The sequence below is a fragment of the Glycine soja genome, chromosome 3, assembly GCF_004193775.1.
Source record: "Glycine soja cultivar W05 chromosome 3, ASM419377v2, whole genome shotgun sequence".
NCBI lineage: Eukaryota > Viridiplantae > Streptophyta > Magnoliopsida > Fabales > Fabaceae > Glycine > Glycine soja.
This window is the reverse complement of record NC_041004.1, coordinates 33,283,101-33,308,197: the sequence shown is the minus strand read 5'-3', so window position 1 is coordinate 33,308,197 and position 25,097 is coordinate 33,283,101. Positions and strand designations below refer to the sequence as shown.

At 31.8% G+C, this 25,097-nt stretch overlaps 1 protein-coding gene across 1 annotated transcript; it reads right to left on the bottom strand.

Moving 5' to 3' along the window:
• Window positions 1-1,649: 1,649 nt before the first annotated feature.
• Window positions 1,650-5,452, bottom strand: LOC114406502 (ras-related protein RABD2a-like). Its single transcript, XM_028369216.1, has 8 exons — window positions 5,273-5,452; window positions 4,126-4,198; window positions 3,787-3,834; window positions 3,658-3,705; window positions 3,326-3,397; window positions 3,065-3,220; window positions 2,861-2,964; window positions 1,650-1,957 (listed from the first exon to the last, which is right to left on the bottom strand). The coding sequence occupies exons 1-8, from the start codon at window positions 5,284-5,286 to the stop codon at window positions 1,861-1,863; spliced, it is 612 nt and encodes a 203-aa protein (XP_028225017.1). The 5' UTR covers window positions 5,287-5,452; the 3' UTR covers window positions 1,650-1,860.
• Window positions 5,453-25,097: the final 19,645 nt, after the last annotated feature.

The window sequence follows — 25,097 nt, the reverse complement described above, 5'->3', positions numbered from 1 at the left end:
TATATATTTGAAAAGGAATAATTTTTTAAAAAATAACTAATATTATTTTAGTAAAATACGGATTTCTTTTCTCTATTCTTTATTTTTAAAAATAAATCTAGATCTACGATATTATAATACTTGGTAGAATTTGAAATAATTCAAGAATAATACAACATTCTTCTCAATTCATATTCGTTCGAAGTTTTCAATTATTCAATTAATGCAATTTAAAAAATAAAAATAATATAATGAGTTTAATACATATGTATTGACAATATAAAATAATAATTTTACAGTCTCATTTAATCACATATTATCGTTTGAATTATTTTAAAATAATTATTTTAAAAGTTAATAAATTTATCATATATGATGAATTCTAATTAAATGGTTGTATAAAACTTTTTACACTATCAATATATAATATTTTTTTTATCATATTTAATATATCATATAATAATACAAATTAATAATTAATATATATATTTTTAAAAAAAGTATACAAAATTTTAAGCCTTAAATAATTTGGAGACCTGAAGCAACTACCTAAATGACCTTGCAATTGCCACGAACTAGACTAGTTAATAATTTTTCCTCTCTTCAAATCCTCTTCTATTTTCCTTGCTTTTTGTACATTCGGTCCCTCTCCCCTTTCACTATTAAGCATCTTTCTATCATTGATTTGTGTTTTGGTAGAATTTTTAAGCAATTTTTTTTATGTTATGGTTATGGATCGTTTATTTTTGGAAAAAAATTTAATTGATTTTTTTAAAAAAGATTTTAGTGTCATAGGACCATCATTTAGTAGTTGAAAGACTTGTTGCCATTTAAAAACGGCAAAAAAGACCCATGGCTGTCGCCAAAATCAATCTGATTATTTTGGAATCTTTTGAAACGGTTTTGGTCTAAAGATAATAAATGAGAAAGACAATGATTATGATATTTGTTATAAGCATATATTAAGTCAATGACATTCGCCAAAAATAAGATCAGGCCAATGATTGTAATTAGGAAAGCTTGAAATTGAGTATCTATTTCAAAATCAACTTTTAGTATATGTTTTGGAGAGTGAAAAGAAATAAGATGAAAATTTTAAATTAAAGGAAAAAATAAAAGTGTAAGTCTTCCTGTTTATTTCATTCCTTTTCTACCATCTTCCACCTCTACCAAAAGAATCCTTAGACTTTTAATTAAGGAGAAGAGAAATAGAGAAAATATTATGCCGCTCCCACACCTTTTTACACTGTATTTTAATTAAAAAATTTCTCTTTTATTTGTATCTTCTAAACCAAACACATCAGTGTCTAACATGATCAGAGACTGCTCGAACAAAATCAATTAAATGCAAGCTTGAAGACGTAGATAAACTTATTTATATGTTTTTATCATATAAAGCTTGTTATAATTTTACCATAAAACTTAGGGAGTTCGTCAATTGCAATTAAATAAATGCTTATTTAATATGTTCTTATCATATAAAGTTTGTTATTCAATCAGGCGAGGAAAACAGATTCTCCATGCAATGCCTTGTTCTCCATGATTGTTTGCCATTAGTCATTGTTCACAACTTTTTGTTCTCTAATGTTCAGTGACAGTCATGGAGCAATCACAAAAGATGGCACGTGTTTCAAACCAAACAAGTAAAAAAAATTAAAACTAGGCCATGGTGGTAAAAATAGATGAGCAGAAATATAAAAGTTTTATCATTAACAAGTACTAAGCACAATCATAGCATTCAAGTATATGGTAAAGAATGGGATCATCTAGGCCAATTCCCAAACCACAGGTTGGATTACGTGACACTGGTCCACTATTTAGTGAAATAGCATATGCCCCTTACATGCAAAAGGTAAGTGTAGACCAAGCAGCACCACCTGGTTAGGAAGAGCAGCAACCACTTTTTTGTCCAACAGGTTGCCCTCTGATCTGCACTGTTGGAGGCCTTGCATTGTTTGCTGAAGGCTGACTAGCCATTCTGCATACAGGATGAAGTTACTTACCATCAGATAAGGTTTTTCCAGAACAAGAAAAATAAAATGTTCAATAGATAATTAGATATTCATACTTATTAGTCAACAAGAGTAATTGTTCAATTTGATAGCCAACCTTAAGGGTATACAACTAGAGGAAGGATATAGCACAAATTTTAAAATTTAATTGAAACTTCGGAAAGCTTCAGGCTACATACTAATTATAATTCATGCATATTTATTTGTTTGTATGTGTACCAACATATTTCTATGTGATAGAATTGCTTCACCAGGTAATGCCATCATAGGTGTTAACAAAATGCTATATGGAAGTTCTATGAATTTATTTGAGAGCAAGTTGAATCGTTATTTATTCTAAAGAATTTCATGTTACCTTTCACATCAACAATCAAAGGAAAAAAATGCACAAAGGAGAACAAAATTAGACATTTGTACTTTATTAGAAACTCACAATATCATATAGACTTCAATTAAAGAATACTGAAATGCTATACTTTGTTTTCAAACTTTGATACCAGTAAAGATGATGGGAATACCACAATAATCATTAGATAAAACATAGTAGCATTTTATTATGTCTACAAGGACATACTCAGTTTTAAAACGCCAATTCTCTGTTGATTTAAGATTTGTGTTTAAACTTGAATGTTAGTTTATATCATTTATCAATTTTATGCATTGTATCAGTCATGTGTAGTATAATTTTTACAAAATTGTAGTTTCCTATATCTGTGCTTCAAAAAAAAGATCTGAAAACACGTTTTAGTGCTTTTCTCTAGCTAAAACTAAAAGCTATACTATATCATAAAAACATTATTTTTAAAAAGCTGAAACAAGCAATCTTAAGCTTAACTGATTTTTTTCTAAATGAATAGGAATGGGGGTACCTATTCTTGATGGCAGCAGACATGGCCATGAAAGCATCTTCCACATTTGTAGCATCTTTTGCACTTGTTTCCATGAAAGGTATGCCAATTTGATCTGCGAATTCCTGCAATAGGAAAAAAAAGCAAGAGGGTTGAGATGTGCTGGTTCTGGGGCATGAACATTATCATTCCAGCAACTATAAACAGAATGTCAAGGCTATATACCTTAGCTGTGTCATATGAGACAACTCTATTTGCTGTCAGATCACTCTTGTTTCCAACCAAAAGTTTGTTAACATTATCACTGGCATAGCGGTCAATTTCACTGAGCCATTGCTTCACATTATTGAAGCTATCTTCATCTGTCACGTCATAAACAATCTGCAAAAGGAAACAATTAGTGAAAAATGCAATGAAATTGAAATCCCCACAAAGGCAGGAAACCTTCTATGTTTAAAATCTTATGCTAAGAAAATCATCACCCACAATGATTCCATGTGCTCCACGATAGTAGCTACTAGTTATTGTCCTAAATCGTTCTTGTCCAGCAGTATCCCACTACAAAGAACAGATTGTAAACCAAAGTAAGGAAAGATTTGACAATATAATCAAGAATTGTAGTGACTCACAATCTCACTGTCTAGGAACAAAGTAGCTTCAAAAAAAGAATTCTCAAAAGTTAATATAGAAATGAACAATAACATACACCTCAAAGGAAAACAAAATAGACCTACAAAAGATTAAAACATATATCTCAAGCTTACTGAAAGTATAACATTAGCAAATAAAAAGGCAAAATCAAGTCAATCAATACATACAATCTGTAGTTTAATTGTCTTCCCATCCTGCTCAACAGTGCGAATTTTCTACACAAAATGACACAAAATGATCAGTTGAGATCCAATTTCAAATGAGTTCAAGTTAGAAATGTGCCACACTGTACTCACAAAATCAACTCCGATGGTGCTTATGTAGCTCTCAATGTATGAATCATCCTGTAACACAACATAGAAATTATCATAAAGCTAAAATTTTAAATAACAGTATTGAGCAGCAGTGTACCATCTCCATGATGAATCAACATGGAGAGATAAGGCATTCAGGTTAGAACCACCAAAATATTATAACCACATATAATGACACTAGATACACACTTTAGATAACCACACAAGACTATTTTCTGTACATCACACTTTCACTCAAAAAGACCAATGAGTAAATCAAGGAAAATAAAAATAAAACAAAAAAAGTGAGAACAAAGAAATAAGAAACAGTAGGTAGCTTACAGCAAATCTTAGAAGAAGACATGATTTACCAACACCAGAGTCTCCAATCAGAAGGAGCTTGAACAGATAGTCACTGCAAAACAACCACATCACATGAAGCTACTCATTTAAAATAGACCAGGAATCAGCCTTAGAATCTTGCCTCAAATACCAACTACGGCCATTTCACAGACACACACAATCATACCCAAAACAAGACAGCGAAGAGTACCGTAAACTCATTAATCTTGAACTCATCTATTAAGACCATGATTTGCCACTAGCTCCCTTCAATTAAAATTAAAAAAAAATAATACAAACACAAATTGATGCATTCACATTTCAAATCCCACACGTGAGTTTATGAACAAAATATTATCATCCACTAATTGTTAATGGGTAATAGTATTAGTACCCTCGAAAATTGTTATAGCCTGATGATCTCCATAAAGAAACTATAGCTAAAATTAATCAAAGCATGATGAATCCATTTTATGGGTGTCTTCGATCACTAGAAATACAAGCATCATAATTTTCCCAATTCATTTCATTTCAGGTGCCCACGATATCCCTGACCGAGAGCCAGACACTAATCTAATCCCTCAAGGTACAAAAATCCATTTTAAGGGATGACCTTTCCCAACAGATGATGATCTTCTATGCACTTGGATATGAAGATCGTATCTCTGATCACATGCTTAAGGGACATGATTATCTGTAAATCATACCACACCAATCACTATGTGGGTATTTTTTTTATTCATTTGAATCACATGCATATACATATCTAACAACCAGGAGATTGAATCCCTGATCTCATGCTTAAGGGGCATGGTAATCTACCAACCATGCGAGACACCAATCACCATGTTGAATTTTTCAATTCATTGAAATCACATGCATATACATATCTAGCATTTGTTACGAAAAACAGCACTTTCAATTTTTTTTTGTAAAAAAAGACATAACCGGATCATATCATATTTCAGAAAAATTCGATCCAATCTAGGGTTAACAAACACGAAAAAATGGAACCCCCCACCCCCGGAAAACAACCAATCCGAACAAATTGGGCACATCCACAGACACCCTTTTGAAAAACAGGAACGACAATCGCGAAAATGAATGGAATTGTTAACGCGATCGAAAAGGGGGAAATTGAACGTACTACTCGGGATTCATATCGAGGAAGCGGTGAATTCGCCGGAAAAGGGAGAGTTATCGCCGGAGAAATGAGAGGATCCGGTGCTGCACGAATGGCACCAACGGAAGGGAAAAGGAAAAGGTGTTGTGTTGTGGGAGAATGAAAAATATGATGCAGAAAAGGGAAATTAGGCTTTTTTGAATGGAAATCGTGTGGACCGCAGAAGAAGGCAATACGGTGACGTATTAAAGTGGCTTCAGATTTTGTTGCGCTTCTCCATTCACACATGGCAACCTTTGACGCTGCCTGCTATGTGTGTGGGTCAGACTTCCTATTAAAAATAATCCTATTAAAAATAAAAAAAATATACTTAAAAATTAAAATAGCATTCAAGCACGTGCGTTTCCATCAATAGGAGATAATTTCCTTCAATGTGGTTATTATTGATTGTTATTATTTTCATATAATTTTGTTAATTTTTTAGTCACTCAACATTTTTAAAATTTGAATTTTACTTCTTAAATTTTTGTTTGATTGGTTTTCATTAAAATTTTTAATCTCTAAAATTTTGTTTGATTGGTCATAGTTTCTCTAATTTTTTCCATTAACGTTTTTAGTCCTAATCTTTTAAAAAAAAATTGATTTTTAATCTTTGAAATCTCATTAAATAAATAAAAATAATGAGTTCAAAATTTTGTCCAGGGATTAAAAATTAAAATTTTTAAAATTTTAAGGACTAAAAATTTTAATTGAAAAAATTAAGAAACATTGATTAGTCAAACAAAATTTAGGTACTAAAAATCAATTTTTTTAAAAAAAATTAGAAACTAAAAACTTAGTGAGCCTTTATGAAATTGAAGGATTGGTGCTGTATTTTTTTCATAGCATGTTTAGTGAATTATACCAATCAAAATTCAATTGAATAGTAAAATATTTTTTTCCACTAAAAAAAAGTAAAACATTTAAAATAATTTTTCTATCCTATGAACTAGGAGCATGCATTAGATGGATAAAGATAACAAAATTAAATAGAAATAAATCACTATATTGAGAATAAAAAATCATTTATTCAATTAAAAAATTCTATTTTTTATTTTTTAACATATCTCATATTTTCTATATATAAAAAATTTTATAAATATGTAAGATTACCTATTGCTTAGGTCCCGATCCTCCCTTACATTTATATTCATTTGAATACTCTCATCTTAACTTTTTATATATGTTAATCTATCTTTTCCAATATCTTTAGTTGTAACATGATTTTTTTTTAAAAATTATCAATACTTAAAATAAAAAAACACATCATAATAAATCATTTATCGGAAGTCTAAAATATAATTTGTGTTCAAAAACAATAGTTTGTTACAAATTTTTAACATTATTATAACATAATTACATCCTTACAATGTATTTTGAAGAATAAGAATGAAAAATTATTCACATTGCGGTGATAACAAATTCTGCAAAAGATATTGTCAGACCCTAATTTCATCCGAGTATAATGTTTTATCATTCGAATATGATGTTTTGATCATTGCTAATCAAATTACGATGTTCAACACCGGTTACAACGCAAGGTCAAGGGGTCGTGCAGGGTTTTAATGATTGTTTGTCAGTTCCAGAAACAAAAGCCACAAGGAAGGGGCAAAACGATCATTTCTTAGAGTTTTCTGACCCTAAACTCGCCCAGGCTAGCATCTAGCTCGCCTGGGCCACGAAAAAGCTTCAGCCTTAAGCAAGCTACTCGCCTGAGTGAGCTTCCCTTGTACAAAATGGCTTTTTCTATAAATAGCCATGTAGGGGGAGAGGTTGAGGGGGCTTGAATTGAAGAAAATAGAAGAAAAATGCAAAAGGAAAAGGAGAAGAAGAAAAGTAAAGTCGAGGCGCTATATAATTGTGATCGTGGATCATTTCCTTCGTCATTTCTCTTGTTAGCCTTGTGACTTGTGCAACGATCGGTTAGTTTTTTTTCTTAAGGATCAGGTGTAATCTTTGTACGCTTATGTATCCCTCTTGATATTATATATATAATATTTTCTACTAAAATATCACTTGAGATCGTTTCAAGGTCCAACGCCTTAATGACTCCTTTCGCTTTTCAAAATTTAAAACTTTGTTTCAAGGTCTAACGCCTTAAAGACTCTTTATTTGCAATTAAAATAAATCCTTCAAAAAACATGAAATCAATTCAACACACAAACATTCAGACTCAAAGAACTACGTAGGTCTGATTTCCTTATTACACTTGAGAATATGTAGGAGCAAGGACAACACCCTTGTCGACTAAAAAAATATATTAAATAAATAAAAAATAATATAGTAAAAGAAAAGAAATTCACCGCTCTTGGAAAAATAATTAACTTTGAAGTCACATTATTTTTATTGCACACTTGATTAAAGACTGCTATTCTTCGTGACAGGTGCGTGGGGTGTTAATACCTTCCATATGCATAAACAACTCCCGAACCCTTCTTTTCAAAATTCGCAGACCTCTTTTTAGTTTTTCTAACGTTTTCCTCGTATAAACGTTGGTGGTGACTCCCACTCGTTTTCTCCTTAGGAGATGAATGTGCTTTTTATCTATTTTCTTTTTCCGTCCCATCGTAAGGTAGGTTGCGACATATATCTATTATGATGATTATTGGTGTGTTTTGTTTTTAAACCACCGACAAGTAACCTGTGGTATTCCATATTTGAAATTTTCATGTGAATAGTTGTTTCCTCTCTACCATTAGTGATAAATTTTTCAAATGATGATTTTCCTTTGAGTAGGCCAACGACATTTAAATGCATGATAAAATTAAATATAAGATAGTAGCAGTTCATTGAAAATACATTACAAACATTTTGTAATTAGTAATTGTAATATAAATTAAAAAATGGCAGTTTAAAGAATTTCCTATTAGCATCATGTGCTAATCTCTTAGATTGGTAATATCACTATCTTAATCCAGATGAGGTTGGGCAACAATGATGTTAAGAAAAAAAAAAAAGCAGAAAGCAAATATGCCAAAAGCGAGTAAAAAAAAAAGAGACAAAAGATCTCCCAATTTTACAAGGAAGACACAAAAGTACAGTAAAGATTAATGAATAAGACAAAAAGAGTAGAGTCCAACCCAAAAAGTTGAAATGAATAAAAGTACAAGCAAGACTCTCAAGGTTCTTACTCAATATAACCCTTAAACACTCTTTGAGCCTCTTTGACCTTTTCTTTCATAGCCCTTTTACCCCTGACCACGTCACAAGCCCAATAAAGTCCATGTGGATCAAGGAATGACTAATTTTGCTTTTGAGTTTGGATTTTGGAATAGAACCCACACACGTTTGTGATTAAAAAGAAAACACCTGAGGTTTGTACTTGAATGTTTGAGAAGACACCTGAGGAGCTCATGGAGATGCCCAAAGACAATTGTGATAGTAGGGTATATCTGATGTTAGCCTTTCATGCAAACTCCTCAGTGCTCCTTTCAAATCCAAGGGTAGACTTCATTATATAAATTCTTTTGGAATCAGCCCATGTCATCAAGTTTCAGCGGGATCGACAGACCCTTGGCATCACTCTATGATCTTAAATCAAGAAAGTTTCACTTGGTCATATACCAAAGTGTAACAATCCATTGTCATCCTTTAATGGTGCATACGATCGATCCCAAAGCCTTATATTTTCTTGCTGTGCAGAATAATCAAAATTTTTAAACAAAAAGAAAGGGGCGAACTCTAGGATCAACATTTCAGTTGATTGATTAAATGTCAAACAGCTCCACTGTCGTCACCTAAAAATTGTCAAGTGATTAAATCAAATATACACTCTGAGGGAGACCCCAAAGAGATTTGCAAAAGATAGGATGAGGTTGCATGAGTTATCATGTCTTTCAGAAAGAAATAGTTAATCTATGTTTTTCACACACAAAAAAAAAATCAATCAAAATCACAAAGAAGGGGAAAGAATGTCAAGAGCATTTCACAATTTTCATGATTCAAAATCTTTTGCATTGCTAGATACAAATCCTACATTTACTGCATTTCAAGATGAAGGTTGCATGCCCTTGCATTCCAAAACTCATGTTCATATCAGACTATAAGTGCATAGATTTCTCTTTATATACCAATTTCCAAAATCCAATGTCCTACCTTTGAGTTTATGATGAAAGGCCCTCTCAAAAAGTCAACCTCTTGCTTTCTTATAAGGTTGAGCCCTTGGGTAGTAGTACCTATTGGCATTTTTCATAGGACTCAACATCCTCTGTCTTTATGTTTTCATAGGACTCAACGTCCTCGCCTTTATTTTTCATAGGACTTAACATCCTCTGTCTTTATTTTTTATAGGACTCGACGTCCTCGCCTTTATGTTTCCATAGGAATTAATGTCCTCACCTTTATCTTTCATAGGAATCAACGTCCTCTGTCTTTATGTTTCCATAGGACTCAACATCCTCGCCTTATCTTCTCATAGGACTCAACATCCTCTGTCTTTATTTTTTCATAGGGCTCAACATCCTATGTCTTTATTTTGTCGTAGGGCTCAACATCCTCTGTCTTTATGTTTTCATAGGACTCAACGTCCTCGCCTTTATTTTTCATAGGACTCAACGTCCTCTGTCTTTATTTTTCATAGGACTCAACGTCCTCTGTCTTTTTTTGCAAAACTCAACGTGCTCTATCTTTATGCTTTCATAGGACTCAATGTCCTCTGTCTTCATGTATCCATAGGACTCAACGTCCTTGCCTTATGTTTTCATAGGACTCAACATCCTTCGTCTTTATTTTTCGCAGGACTCAACGTCCTCTGTCTTTATGCTTTCATAGGACTCAATGTCCTCGCCTTTATCTTCCATAGGACTCAACGTCCTTTGCCTTTATGTTTTCATAGGGCTAAATGTCCTATGTCTTTATGCTTTCAAGACTTCAATGTCTTTTGTTTTATGCTTTTAAGACTTCAACGTCTTCTGTCTTTATGCTTTCAAGACTTCAATGTCTTTTGTTTTATGCTTTCAAGACTTCAATGTCTTATGTTTTATGCTTTCGAGACTTCAATGTCTCCTACCTTTATGATTTTCAAGACTTCAATATCTTTTGCTTTTGTTTTATGCTCTCAAGACTTCAATGTCTTCTACTTTTATGATTTTCAAGACTTCAAATGTCTTCTATTTTTATGCTTTCAAAGACTTCACATGTCTTCTGTTTTATCAGTTTCACTTTTTTTTTGGTTTCTCTGGCATCCAGTTTTGAATAGTCCGATCACTCGAATGAAATTAGTGTCATTATCTTTACTTATCTTTTATTTTCAATAAACGATAAGTAAAGAGGGGCAACTGTCAGACCCTAATTTCATCAGGGTATAATGTTTTATCATTCGGATATGATGTTTTGATCATTGCTAATCGAATTACGATGTTTGGCACCGGTTACAGCGCAAGGCCAAAGGGGTCGCGCAGGATTTTGATGGTTGCTTGTCAGTTCTAGAAACAAAAGCCACAAGGAAGGGGAAAACGGTCATTTCCTAGAGTTTTTTTTACCCTAAACTCGCCCTGGCTAGCATCTAGCTCACCTGGGCCACGAAAAAGCTTCATCCTTAAGCAAGCAACAAGCCTAGGCGAGCTGATGACTTCAAGCCTAAGCAAGCAGCTCGCTTGGGTGAGCTTCCCCTGCACCAAATGGATTTTTCTATAAATAGTCATGCAGGAGGAGAGGTTGAGGGGGGCTAGAACTGAAGAAAATAGAGGAAAAACGCAGAAGGAAAAGGAGAAGAAGAAAAGTAAAGTCGAGGTGCTAGAGAATTGTGATCGTGGATCATTTCCTTTGCCATTTCTGTTGTTAGCCTTGTGGCCTGTGCAACGATCGGTTAGTTTTTTTCTTAAGGATCGGGTGTAATCTTTGTACCCTTATGTATCCCTCTTGATATTATATATGTAATCTTTTCTACTCAAATATCACTTGAGATCGTTTCAAGGTCCAACGCCTTAACGACTCTTTGTTTGCAATTAAAATAAATCCTTTAAAAAACATATAATCAATTCAACACACAAACATTCAGACTCAAAGAACTACGTAGGTCTACTTTCCTCATTACACCTGAGGATACGTAGGAGCAAGGGCAACACCCTTGTCGATTGAAAAAAATATTAAATAAATAAAAAATAATATAGTAAAAGAAAATAAATTCACCGCTCTTGGAAAAATAATTAACTTTGAAGTCATGTTATTTTTATTGCACACTCGATTAAAGGCTGCCATTCTTCGTGACAGGCGCATTGGATGCTAATACCTTCCCTATGCGTAAACAACTCCTGAGTCTTTCTTTTCAAAATTCACAGACCTCTTTTTGATTTTTCTATTGTTTTCCTCGAATAAACGTTGGTGGCGACTTTCACTCGTTTTCTCCTTAAGAGATGAACGTGCTTTTTATCTATTTTCTTTTGTCGTCCCGTCGTAAGGTAGGTTGTGACGGATATCTATTATGATGATTATTGGTGTGTTTTGTTTTTAAACCACCGGCAAGTAACTTGTGGTACGCCATATTTGAAATTTTCATGTGAATAGTTGTTTCCTCTCTACCATTAGTGATAAATTTTTCAAATGATTATCTTTTTTTGAGTAGGCCAACGAAATTTAAATGCATGATAAAATTAATATAAGATAGTAGCAGTTCATTGAAAATACATTACAAAAATTTTGTAATTAGTAATTGTAATATAAATTAAAAAATGTCAGTTTAAAGAATTCCCTATTGGCATCATATGCTAATCTCTTAGATTAGTAATATCACTATCTTAATCTAGATGAAGACATGATGTAGGTAGTAGTGAAGCCAAAATCAAGCAAGGAAGAGTTTTCTCTTAAACTAACTAAGGGAAAATAAGTAGTATTTTCTTGTTTGTGTTTTACCAATATTAGGAGTATATATAGTCCTTTTTTTTTTATAAAATATTAAAAAAGAAAAAATGATATACTTAAATGAATTTTATTTTCTTTTGTTTGTTCTATAGTAAAATAAATGAATATTTGGTGGTTGGTAACAAATGTTTTCTATAAAGCAAATTGAATCTTATCGCGAAACTCACCAGTTGGATAAGCTACTCTATAGTCCACTCAAAGAGAAAGTAGTAGTTATAATGTTTCGTATATATTATGAGTATTAGATTCATAAGCTACATTATCTTTTTGTTGTAACAAATGAAAAACATAAATATTATGAATATTTGACTCTCTTTGTTGTAACAAATAAGAAAATATGTATTATGAGTATTTGACCCATATGCTATATTATCTATTTGTTGTACCAAATAAAAATTAATCAAAACTCACAATGAGAAAACCAATTTACACCTTTTAAATACATTATCAAAACTATGAAGAATGTCAAAGAATAAATTTCAATCAAGGAAAATAAATATTTTACTTCATTCTGAAGTAATTCTAGAAACCAAAGATCATAAAAAGAGTATATTTTGAAATTTACTTGTTTTTCCTAAAAGAATTTAAGAGTATCACTAAGTAGATTAACTACTCACAACCAAAGAGAACACAATCAATATCTTATAATGTTGTTAGGAGGATCAATCACCGTTTTCCCCCCAGGATCTAAGCAGCAAAATAAAAAGAACAAGAAATTAGAGAAAATCTCCAAATTTAACATGCCTAAGGTTTTGAGGAAACCACAATAATCCTATTATTTAATTTTTTTTTCAATCTCTCTCACACAACCTATAACTAATCTATGCCATAAAAATACTTATCTACCTCAATGGGTTATGGGTTTAGCTTATAGAGCTCAAATAGAGAAATGTTTAAGGAGATGAATATTGTTCCTCTATACTCACATCACATGCCTCATGGGTGTAAGAAATTTTGAATCTAGGGAGGTGAAAGTAAGAAAATGAGAGGAAGATGATGATGGATTGGACCAGAGAAAGCTAGGGTGTCGCTGTTAGAAAAAGAAGAAGAAGAAATACGAAGGAGTTGGGGGGAGGGTCTCAAATGTTACACAAAAGGGAGAGAGAGGGGCAAGGTTATCAAACTCGAGAGTTTACGTAGACCTGTGAAAGTTCCATAGACTCGACTTGTGGACTCAACTCGTAGACTCGTAAGAATTCACTTCATATATAAAAAAATATCTATAAATAACATAGCAATTAAACATTTCAACAATATAATTATGTAAAATAGTAAATCATAAATTTCACAATACTTAAATAACCTAGTCTAGTAATGCATCACTACTAGATAATACATTGTAGATGTTATAGTAGTGGTAGATCATTCCTATTGAGGATTTGATGTTATTAGAAAACACATGTTTGATGTTATTAAAGATTAAAATTTTTGTATTTGATAATAACACACTAAATGAAGGTATGTTAAACACTAAACAGACAAAAAACAACTCAAAATGACATACGCTTTGATCTAATTTTTTTAACTTATTGACTCGTTGACTCGGTGGTAAACTCGAGAGTTTACCGAGTTTACTTAGAATTTATAAAGTCTACCCAGAATCTACTAAAAAGAGTTTACTCAAGAGTCAACTCACATAGGGTAAGTAGATTTGTTAAACTCGTAAGAGTTAGCGAGTTAACTCTAGAGTTTAATAACCATCGAGAGGGGTTATGTTTTTTTATATTGTATTATTATATTATTTTTTCTCTCCTAAAGTGAAACAGTGCGTTTCAATGTAGTTTCTCTTCACAATTAACTAGAGGATGTGTATGTGCTTGTGTGGTGATAGTGCTACTTCAATTCTCATGAATTTACTCTCTAGCTTGGTTTTTGTCCATTTTTCTTTATATGGATGCAATTGTGCTGGCTTTTGTTTAAATATTTTTGTAGACTTTCTTTATGAAACCAGACCGTTTCCTAGGAAATCCATGTCTCAAACCAATGGTAGTTTTTTTGGATTTTTTTAGCACTATAGTTATTTTTAATATATTTATTTTCAAAGTTTGTCACATATGTCCTAGCCATTGTTTTTATTTTTTAAAAAAAATTTGGGTGCAATATTTGGAAAAACTAGAACCATAAGGTTGCTCTATGAATTATGGGGAACATCTTTGATTTTCTGTGGAATTATATGAACCTTAGAAATATTTTATATTATTTATTTTCCAAAATTCCTAAAATTTGTCCAATAGCGTGTTTTAATAAGGAAAAGTATTTATTACTTTAGCCATTTCAAAAGTTGTTAATCAAAGATCATTCAACTGAAACTTTGCATTGATGTCTATGATTATAAAAACTCATTTTCATAAATAAAAACACAAGAAAAATTGGTTAAAAAAAAACATATTTTTTTAGTTCCACTCACAATGGGTTGGAGCCTAGAAAAAGGATTTGAACTTTTTTGTAATATTCTTGATCTCAAAGCTTATATACCACAATTTGAGAACGTTGCCTAATGATATTTCATCAATGAAATGTCTCACATCTGATTCTATCTTAGTGTTTCTTGTTGGAAAACATGCCAAAGGGGATTCAGAAGCTCACTAGTCTCCAAGTGCTCAAGAGATTTCTAATAAGTACTTCTAGAAAAAACTCCCGGTAGAATATCATATCATGCAAATTTGAAAGAACTAAGACGACTTAGCATACGTATAGGAACTGGGGGAGTTTGAAAGCTTGGGGAGTTGTCAGTACTTGAGCATCTCAAACTATCGTTAGGTGTGTCAAGGTATAGTGATATTAAGATCATTTTGCCTTCGAGCTTAAAAAAGTTGCATCTTGAAGATTTTCCTGGACAGAAAATTTTAGAATGACTGAAACCAAACAAACTGCCTAGTTAGTGGATTCAAAGATATAAAAATAATCAAAAGAAAACTCGAAGTATAAATCATGACAATCATATCAACAAGTGTGTCTCAAATACATAAAACATTTGAAAGTTGACTTAATAAAGTTGTAAGAGTTGTTTCCTTTACAAAAATAGTATTAAACATGTTCTTGGTATCTTTATGGGATAGAATTCTCAGATTGTAATTTCACACTTACCACATTTGCATCCTGTATTACGTTCCATACTTATATAACATTCCTTTCCCTATAGTTTGTGCCCCATGAATTCTTTACAATTCAATAGTCAAGGTATAGTGATATTAAGATCATTTTGCCTTCGAGCTTAAAAAAGTTGCATCTTGAAGATTTTCCTGGACAGAAAATTTTAGAATGACTGAAACCAAACAAACTGCCTAGTTAGTGGATTCAAAGATATAAAAATAATCAAAAGAAAACTCGAAGTATAAATCATGACAATCATATCAACAAGTGTGTCTCAAATACATAAAACATTTGAAAGTTGACTTAATAAAGTTGTAAGAGTTGTTTCCTTTACAAAAATAGTATTAAACATGTTCTTGGTATCTTTATGGGATAGAATTCTCAGATTGTAATTTCACACTTACCACATTTGCATCCTGTATTACGTTCCATACTTATATAACATTCCTTTCCCTATAGTTTGTGCCCCATGAATTCTTTACAATTCAATAGTCAAGTCCATCTTTTGTTTCATAGTCAACAACTATAACACAATGGTCTAATATTGTTTTACATTCTCTTTTGAATATACCCTAGTAAAATTGTGACATATAGAGTACATTCTTTTAAGGTAGTAAACAAGAAATAATGTTAGTGTAATTTATATTTGAAAATTGATCAAAATTCTCAATGTATCTTGCAGCTCATTAGATTTAGTTTAGATCTAATGCATTGCTAAATGCTAACTTTACTTTTAAAGTCAAATTGATTTAAAAATTTATTAAAGTATATGTCTTAAAGTTTGCGTCAATGCAAGCACTCACTAACTGATTTGCTAGTGCCTTTTACAAGACTAACTCATCATAGGCATGAAGACTATCATAATCATCAATTGTAATAATTCGAGCATTTTTATATAAAGAAGAAAAAAATTATATAAGCATTACAATGAAATTATTACCAACATTTGTTAATTTATCAAATAATCAAGTTAAAATTGACTTTATGATCACTTATAACATCAACACCTTGGTAGGGATAATCTTCTTTGATGTCAATGTCACCATTGTTGATGATGAACTCAAAAGCTCACTCTACAAATCCACCTTCACATCCTAGACTTTTTCGATTACAATCCACTAGTTTTTGCTTTGACAATTCAATTTGATTGCATGTTACTATCTTATTAATCCTTTCTATTGCGTTAATTGACGAGAATGCCCAACAAACTCACTATTATAATAATAATAATAATAATAATAATAATAATAATAAGACTTAGACAATACATTTATAAGATAAAGAAAATCAACATTTTAAGATCTTATATGCATGCAATAACATTAAAAAATAAGCAACACATTGAAAGGCTAAAAATAAAAGGCTTAATTAAGTTTTTCATATATGAAATATAAATTATTTTTAGATTATTACTTAATATTCATTTTTTTGCAACTCAATACCAGAAAAAAATTCCAGTTTCATTTTACTACCTGCCGTTAGTCGCTTTTCATTAAGTGATAACGCGATAGATGAAGTGTCATGTCATCACGCCTTATCATGAACATCTCATTGTCACATCATGATGAGAATCCTAAAACTACCTAGATACAGGGACCTATGACCAGGAGTAAGACCAAACAGTCAATGGATACCCTCCAACAAATGGTAGCAGACATACTTAACAAGGCCCAAGTGGAGAAGGACGAAGCCCCTGAGTGAAAAAGGATGAAGGCCCAAAGGCAGAGGCACTACCAAGATTATTAATTGTTGTTGAAGGCCCAGATTAATTTGAAGGCTCATACCAAATATGTTCTATTTTTATTAATAATTTTTATTTATTGTAATTTTGGCTCAAACTGTTTAGAAGACTCATGTCTATTTTTATCTTTTTGTTCAGATACACTATAAGTATTGGTTTTTGTTTTCAATAAAAAAACTTTTGGCATTTTCATAAAATTTGGTGAGAGCTTCTCTCTGGGTTCCTTGTTGAACCAATCTTAAACTTATCAAGGTAATTCTTGTGGCATCTACCCTGACTTATCTTCCTTCACTGGAAGTGGTGTCTACCCTGACTTATCTTCCTTCCTCGGAATTGGCGACATCCGAATCTACGTAGTCTGTATCAGGTGATCCGCTCCTAGTCACGATCACATCATCTGGTATCAGAGCTTCGACTGTTGATACAAGTTCTATCCTATCCAAATCATTTTCTTTGTATTCTGTCCAGGTTCGTGTTTTTGTCCTTGTTCTATTATTTGCGTTCTTGTTTACATCTTGTTTCGTTCTTATTTGCGTCTTGTTGTGTTCTTGTTCTTGTTCTTGTCACGTTCTTGTTCTTGTTTCTTGTGTCTTTCTTTGTGTCAAAAAAAAAGTTGCAGAAATTTTGAAAAAAAGAAGAAAGAAAGTGGGTGTTTGATCTTTGAACACGAAATTGAGGCAGTTAGAGGTGTTTTTTTGGAAAGAAAATCGTGGATCAAATCCCCTTATCTAGATTCTCCTCTGAGTTCTGAGCATTTTGATATATAGTGAGCTTCAAACGGACAACCGTAGCAAAAGTTATGACCATTTGAAGTTTACTTGTTATCTTTGTTAATTTTGTTCTTTTCTTCTTTGTGATTAAATAGCTTCTTTGTTTCTTCTTTGTTTATTCTATTTGTTATCCAAATCAAATCAAATCTAATTTGTTATCCAAATAAAATCTAATCTATTATCCAAATCAAATCTAAATCCAAATCAAGTCTAATCTGTTATCCAAATTAAATCAAATCTCATTTGTTATCCAAATCAAATCAAATCTAATTTGTTATCCAAATCAAATCTATTACTCAGTTTGTGATAATTAAACTGTCTTTCCTATTATATACCTTATGTGTCTAATTTGATTCATCCAGGAACTTAAGAGGGAATGAGTGGTAAAAGGTAAGAGTGAAAACATTACACAAAAGCCTATATTGAGAGCATCAAATACGAGTGAACTACCATCAAAGAGAGAAACAAGTGAGTAGAGTGTGGTGAGGTCCTGAATCTTTTTTTTTTTTTAAATTACTGTAAAATTCTTTGTTCCTTAATCATGGCAGGAGCTGGTGACAATGGTGGTGTATATCATCAACTGGACGGATCTCAATGCTTATTACTGGACGCGATGACTACACAAATGCAACGTTTGTTAAACCGTAACAATGAAGAGCTCTACAAGTGAATAGAAGGACTAGAGCACCAAATGAATCCAAATGTTGGGAGACCTTATGGTGGCAATAGAAGGGTCAATGATGGATCGAACCGAATAGAGGGGCAAGACAGAATTGAGGGAGTAAAACTCAATGTACCCTCTTTTAAAGGCAGGAGTGACCCAGACGCCTACCTTGACTGGGAGATGAAGATTCAGCATGGATTCTCCTGCAATGATTATCCTGAAGAGAAGAAGGTGAAGTTAGCAGCAGTTACATTCTCAGACTATGCCCTTGTTTGGTGGAATAAAAATCAAAGAGAGATGAAGAGAGAAGAAGAGCGGGAGATAGATACATGGACTGAGATGAGAAGGGTTATGCGAAAGAGGTATGTTCCAACTAGCTACAGTAGAACCATGCGACAGAAACCCCAGAGGTTGTCCCAAGGAAGTTTGATTGTGGAGGAGTACTACAAGGAGATGGAGATGACACTAGTGAGGGTCAACATTGAAGAAGACACCAAAGCAATGCATGATGGCTTCACCAATAAGATTTCTCTCCAGCACCAAGACCAGAGAATTAGTCTTAAACCTCTATTCCCTATAGATGTGTGTGATGACCACATCAGAATGAGAGAAAAAAGAGAACAAGAGAAAGAAAATAGTGAGGCACCACAGAGGAATAGGAAAAAGAAAATTTCTACTGATATTTCTAATGAGTTAACTGTTTCTGTTTCTCCTAGTGTTGAACACTTATTGCAGGAATTTAAAGATGTTTTTCCAGATGAGATTCCTCATGAATTGCCACTTTCAAGAGGCATAGAATATCAAGTTGATCTCCTTTCAGGAGCTTCATTACCTAACAGGCCAGGTTACAAAAGCAATCCCCAAGAGACTCAACATAAGGATGCACATGCCAAAGTTGAGTATGTGAAAAGATTGTATGACCAAGTGAAGGTGCAATTTGCAAAGAAGAATGAAAGTTATGCCAAACAAGCCAACAAGAACAGGAAGGAAGAGGTACTTGAACCCGGTGATGATCTTGGACATTTGAGGGCAAATTTTTTCCAAGAAGGATGGAATGATGAGAATCCTAAAACTGCCCGAATATAGGGACCTATGACCAGGAGTAAGACCAAACAATCAATGGATACCCTCCAACAAATGGTAGTAGACATACTTAGCAAGGCCCAAGTGGAGAAGGAAGAAGCCCCCGAGTGGAGAAGGATGAAGGTCCAAGTGGAGAAGGATGAAGGCCCAGAGGCAGAGACACTACCAAGACTATTAATTGTTGCTGAAGGTCCGAATTAATTTAAAGACCCATACCAAATATGTTCTATTTTTATTTATTGTAATTTTGGCCCAAACTGTTTAGAAGACCCATGTCTATTTTTATCTTTTTTTTTTCAGATATACTATAAGTATTGGTTTTTGTTTTCAATAAAAAAAACTTTTGGCATTTTCATAAAATTTGGTGAGAGCTTCTCTCTGGGTTCCTTGTTAAACCAATCATAGACTTATCAAGGTAATTCTTGTGGCGTCTACCCTGATTTATCTTCCTTCACTGGAAGTGGTGTCTACCCTAACTTATCTTCCCTCCTCGGAAGTGGCGTCATCCAAATCTCTGTAGCCTGTATCAAGCGATCCGCTCCTAGTCAGGATGACATCATCATTAGTCATCACCCTCAATGACGTCGCACTGGCGTGTCAGTGATTGGGCATAATGGCGTGACACTCCGTTTGCCATATCATCACTCATCGAAAGATGACCAACGATAAGTAGTAAAATGAAACTAATTTTTTTTTAGGTAGGTATTTGAGAAAAAATGAATTTTTTGGTAGTAATATGAAAATAACATATTTTTCAGGTATGAAAACTTATTTAAACCATATATAATTGTTGTTTTGCGATCTATGATCAATGTACACATATAACATGTTATGCCTTCCCTCACTCTTCCTTCACTATTCTCTGGATCCAAAATATATATTTCACCATTTGATCTTGTTGGGTTCTCTTTTAGCTTTGTTCAAGTATTAAACGTATGCATCTTACCTCTTTAATTTCATCTTTAATACTATCTTATCAATCTAATTTAGTTGATTAACCATGATAAATTGATAGGTGAGTTATTGTAAATTTCAAATAGTATTTTTTTATTCGTACCAATAAAAAATATCTTATTAATTTAATGTATTTGTTATTTTGAATGAGGAATTATCTTAAAAAAATAACTAGGATAAAGTTTCTTAAGTCTATATAAAAACAAATTACATATATGTTCATCAAGTTATTTTAATTAACTTTTAGTTTTTTTTTAACAAGTTTACAAATATTTGATCAAATAAAAGTGCTTGAGAAACGATTTTTTCTTATTGACTTATAAGACTTTCTTTTAAACACAACTTAAATTTACTATTATCATTTTTATTTTTATTTTCAATAAAGTAATAAAATTTATTGTTTATCATTTTATCTGAAATTAAATTATTTATTTTGATAAAACTCTTTCTTATAATTTGTTAACTAAAAAATTGTTTTTTAGATTGGATTTAATAAGTTTTTCATACCTGAAAAAATAGGTCATTTTCAAATTACTATCTAAAAATTTATTTTTTGTCAAATATCTACCTAAATTTTTTTTTAGTTTTATTTTACTACCCGCAATTAGTCGTCTTTCGTTAAGTGATGAAGGTGGCAAATAGAATGTCACGTCATCATGCTGAATCACTAAAACATATAGCCACGTCATTGAAGGTGATGATGTGACAATGAGATACCCGTGACAAGACATGATGACATGATACTCTGTCTGTCACGTTATCACTTAAAGGAAGACGACTAACGACATATAATAAGATGAAACTCAACATTTTTTCAAGTACTTGATTGAAAAAAATGAACATTAGGTAGTAATATGAAAATGACCTATATTCTAGGCATGAAAAACTTAATTAAATCAAAATAAAATAAAAAAAGTTATGCCTACGAGTTAGGCTATCCTTAGTTTTTGAGAAATTTTAGCAAAATTTTAGATCAAGAAATGAAGAATAAAAAACATATGTTTGTCAGAACATAAGATGATATATTTGATACAAGTAAGTTTTGTTGAATTAGATAAAAAATATAAATCTTTTTTAAGACATTGATTCTTTCAATTACATTGTGTAATGATGCTTGCTGATTTTAAATAAATTTATGATTTTGAGGTGAGTTTTTTCTTGAATATTCTTTCAAATGATAATGAATTCCTTTATCAGGTTTCATCAATCCACCTGTCAACATAAAATCTTTGGTGTATTAAAAAGATTTCTCTATTTTGCTAAACATTTTGATTTTATCTAATTCAACAAAACTTACTTAAGAAGTAAAAGTTAAAAATAACTAATCATTATTGCATGTTGTGTCTTTCATAATTACTTAATAAGCATAGACATAAATGAAGACTTTATAAACAAAATATATGCTAAACTTGAAAATCAAATTGTATCTCACAATAAATAACAATGTCCAATAAACAATAGTGATGAATTTGCTTTGGTTGAGTTTATAAAAGATAGTTTAACAAATCAAATGCAAATATATTACCAAAATGATACTATTACACGTGTGATCTTTAGTAATATTTTTTGCCTAATACTTAAAATATTGAAAAAAATTGTAGACAACATTTTTTAAAATATTGTACGATGTAAATAAATGTTACTAAGATATTTCTGTGATATTTTATTTAATATTGTGTATAACTTATGTCGCTAAAAAATTTGGCGATAAAAGTTATACATAACATTTAATAAAATACGTAAAAACATATTAATAATATTTATTCATATTTGATGATATTTTTAAAATATTCTTAAAAGTTTTTAATAATATTTTTACTAGGTGTTAGAATTTTTTTTTTACTAAAAATCTCATGTGTAATAGTGTGATTACTTAGGATGAATGTTCTGTATTTGTATTTGTTATTATGGTTATTTATTATGTATGTTGATTTTTCTGAGTTTTTAAAGTTTTAAGTGTATGATTTAGTATTTATTTGTTGAAATATTAAATTTGTTAATTATTACGATATTACTTGTTCACTATTCCATTTTATTAATTTTGTTATGTTATAATTGATAAATATTACAACATAACACTTAGGAAAAAATTGAACTTTACCAATAACAAAGTGAATGGTATCTTCACTAGCTCTGCATTTGAAAACATCACGAATTAGCATATTGAATTATTAGAAAAGAAAATTGACGAAGAAAAGTAAATAGTTATTGGAAAGCATTGAATACTTTTTAAGATGTTTTTGATATTTTAAAAACTGGTATGAGTGGGTTTGCTTAGAACCCATTTACTCATTTATAGGATGTTGAACTAGAAATTTAGAATGCTCTAATTCAAGTAACATTGTTTTTTTTTAACAGTAATTTAGGTAACATTATTTTTTTGTAATATGTCATTAATGAATAATTAGCTAACTTTTATGAAACTTTTTTTTTCCGGTCAAAATCCAAAGTGACATGTTCAAAAAGTACTCTAATTCCAAATTATGAGATGGTGAAGCTGTATTAGATTTATTTTTGAATGAGAGTTCAAAAAGTACTCTATTTCCATCCAAATTGCAGTTCACAGCTGCAAATTCTGATAAGGCACTAGAGTTCCCCAAGCTTGAGGAAAGGCCTCCACTAAAATCATTGAATGAGAGATCTAAAAACTGTAAATTTTGACAACTGGCCGAAGCAGAACCAAAAGGAATGGTGCCCTTAAGTCTATTGCTGACAACATCAAAAGAAGCAAGATCATTGAGATTGTTAAGACTCGGAGGCAGGATAACATGTAACTGATTTTTAGTAATTTGCTGCAATTCCCAATGGATGACGGAATTGTCGCAGACAAGTGGTTACCTATGAACATACAACAGCAAGAGCTGAGTCATGTTCCCAATACTTGTGGGATGGATCCACTTAAAGTGTTATAAGACAGATAAAAAAGATATACTTGGGGGAAGGAATCTGGAATTTCACCAGATGATTATGTGGAAGGCTGAGTTATTTCTAAAACTTGTAAGGCTGAGTTGATTATGAGGAAGACCTTTCATGGTAGTATCCAAAATTTGTAAGCATATGTGAATTGGACAACATTTGAATCTGAGTATTTCTAAAAAGTATTACTCGATTCCCATCTCTGGAAGATACCTTAACAAGAGGTTATTAGAAGCAGTTGTGTCTCTTATTCCTCTACTAAACAACATATTGGAACTTAAAACAAGCATGTGAAGCTAACATTTATCATGTGAAGCTAACATTCTAACCAATTTATCAATATAGATATATTTTACTAATAAAAAAGAATTCCAACAACCATGAACCACACAAAAAATCAGAAACGGCCACTGACTCGTTTGCAGCCTAGTAAACAAGGTTCCAGCTTCTTCAACAACAACTCATTGATGGGCTGCACGCGTCTTCCCTGCAACCACCATAAGCAAACATCAACATTAAATTTCTTTTATCAAACCTGTGACCTTGCTTCACGAACCACCCCATATCTTCGAAGCTTAACCTAAAAGAACCTTAAAATAACCTTAACCTAACAAATTTATTAACGTAACCTGGTTTCTTCGAAGTGAGATCAATGTTGTTCTTCACGAACTGCCAGTTCGAGCCAGAAACTTTGAACCTCGTCCACTTCAATGTACAAGGCTTCAATGTCAATAGGGTTCAATGGAAGGTGTTCAATGTCAATAGGCTTCAATGCTTGAAACTGAAACAGTAAATAGGGTTCATAACAATCAAACGAGAATGCTAAAGGGTTCAATCGAAGGTCACAAGACTGTCTGCAAGGTTCAAAGAAACGAGAATGCTGAAGGGTTCAATCGAAGGTCAGTGCTGTCTACAGGGTTCAAAGAAAAGACAATGTTGAAGGGCACAAATATGTTTAAGCGATTTAATTTTGATTTTTTTTGTTTAAAACTACGACAGTTTTTAATGAAAGCCGACATAAATGTTATAGCACGTAACATTCTAAGGCGGTTTCTAATAACCGCCTTAGATTGCACGTCGTAAAATGCAAATTATTTCACAAAAATTACAAAAAAGTCACCGTTCAACCTTCTAGAGCGGACAACCAACATAAATTTGGTGTCGTGCAAAACCCTTTTTTTAATAGTGTAAACTACTAGAGAGGAAGCCGAGAGTATAACTGAGATAAGAAAACACAAATGTTTTATCATTATATAAGTCTTCCCCAAATCAATCAATAACTACAATAGTTGTATGTCTAGAATTAAGATAGCAAAGAAGAAATTTGATGCTTATGATGATGGTATTGAAAATAACATTTTTCTCAACTCATGACATATATTAATAAGATCTCTCGTTGACGATAAGTAATTATAGAAAGAAAAAAAAATCAAAGTATATGACAATTATGATAAGAATAAATTACACTTGAATATTTGAGTTTTTTTGCGAATTATACACATCACTCTTTTTTATTTTCTTATACTAATCAAAGAAAATTAAACTGAACTAAAAATATTGCAAATATGTTAATGTGCATTTCATGATATATGTTATCCGTTAGCATTTTGTCAATAAGCTAAATGAATCCTTGACTGTTTGTGGTTGCATATTACTTATTGAAGCAATATTGTCCTTTGCGATATCAAGAAAAATGTTGGCAAAATTTGCTTGTTGACTTGTTTTTAGGTT

What these genes read in the sequence shown, in the direction of transcription:
- LOC114406502 (XM_028369216.1), bottom strand. An exon ending in AGACAATTAAACTACAGATT is followed by an intron (nt 3,398 to 3,657) that starts GTATGTATTGAT and finishes TGTTCTTTGTAG; the next exon opens with TGGGATACTGCTGGACAAGA. An exon ending in TCTGCTGCCATCAAGAATAG is followed by an intron (nt 1,958 to 2,860) that starts GTACCCCCATTC and finishes TCCTGTATGCAG; the next exon opens with AATGGCTAGTCAGCCTTCAG.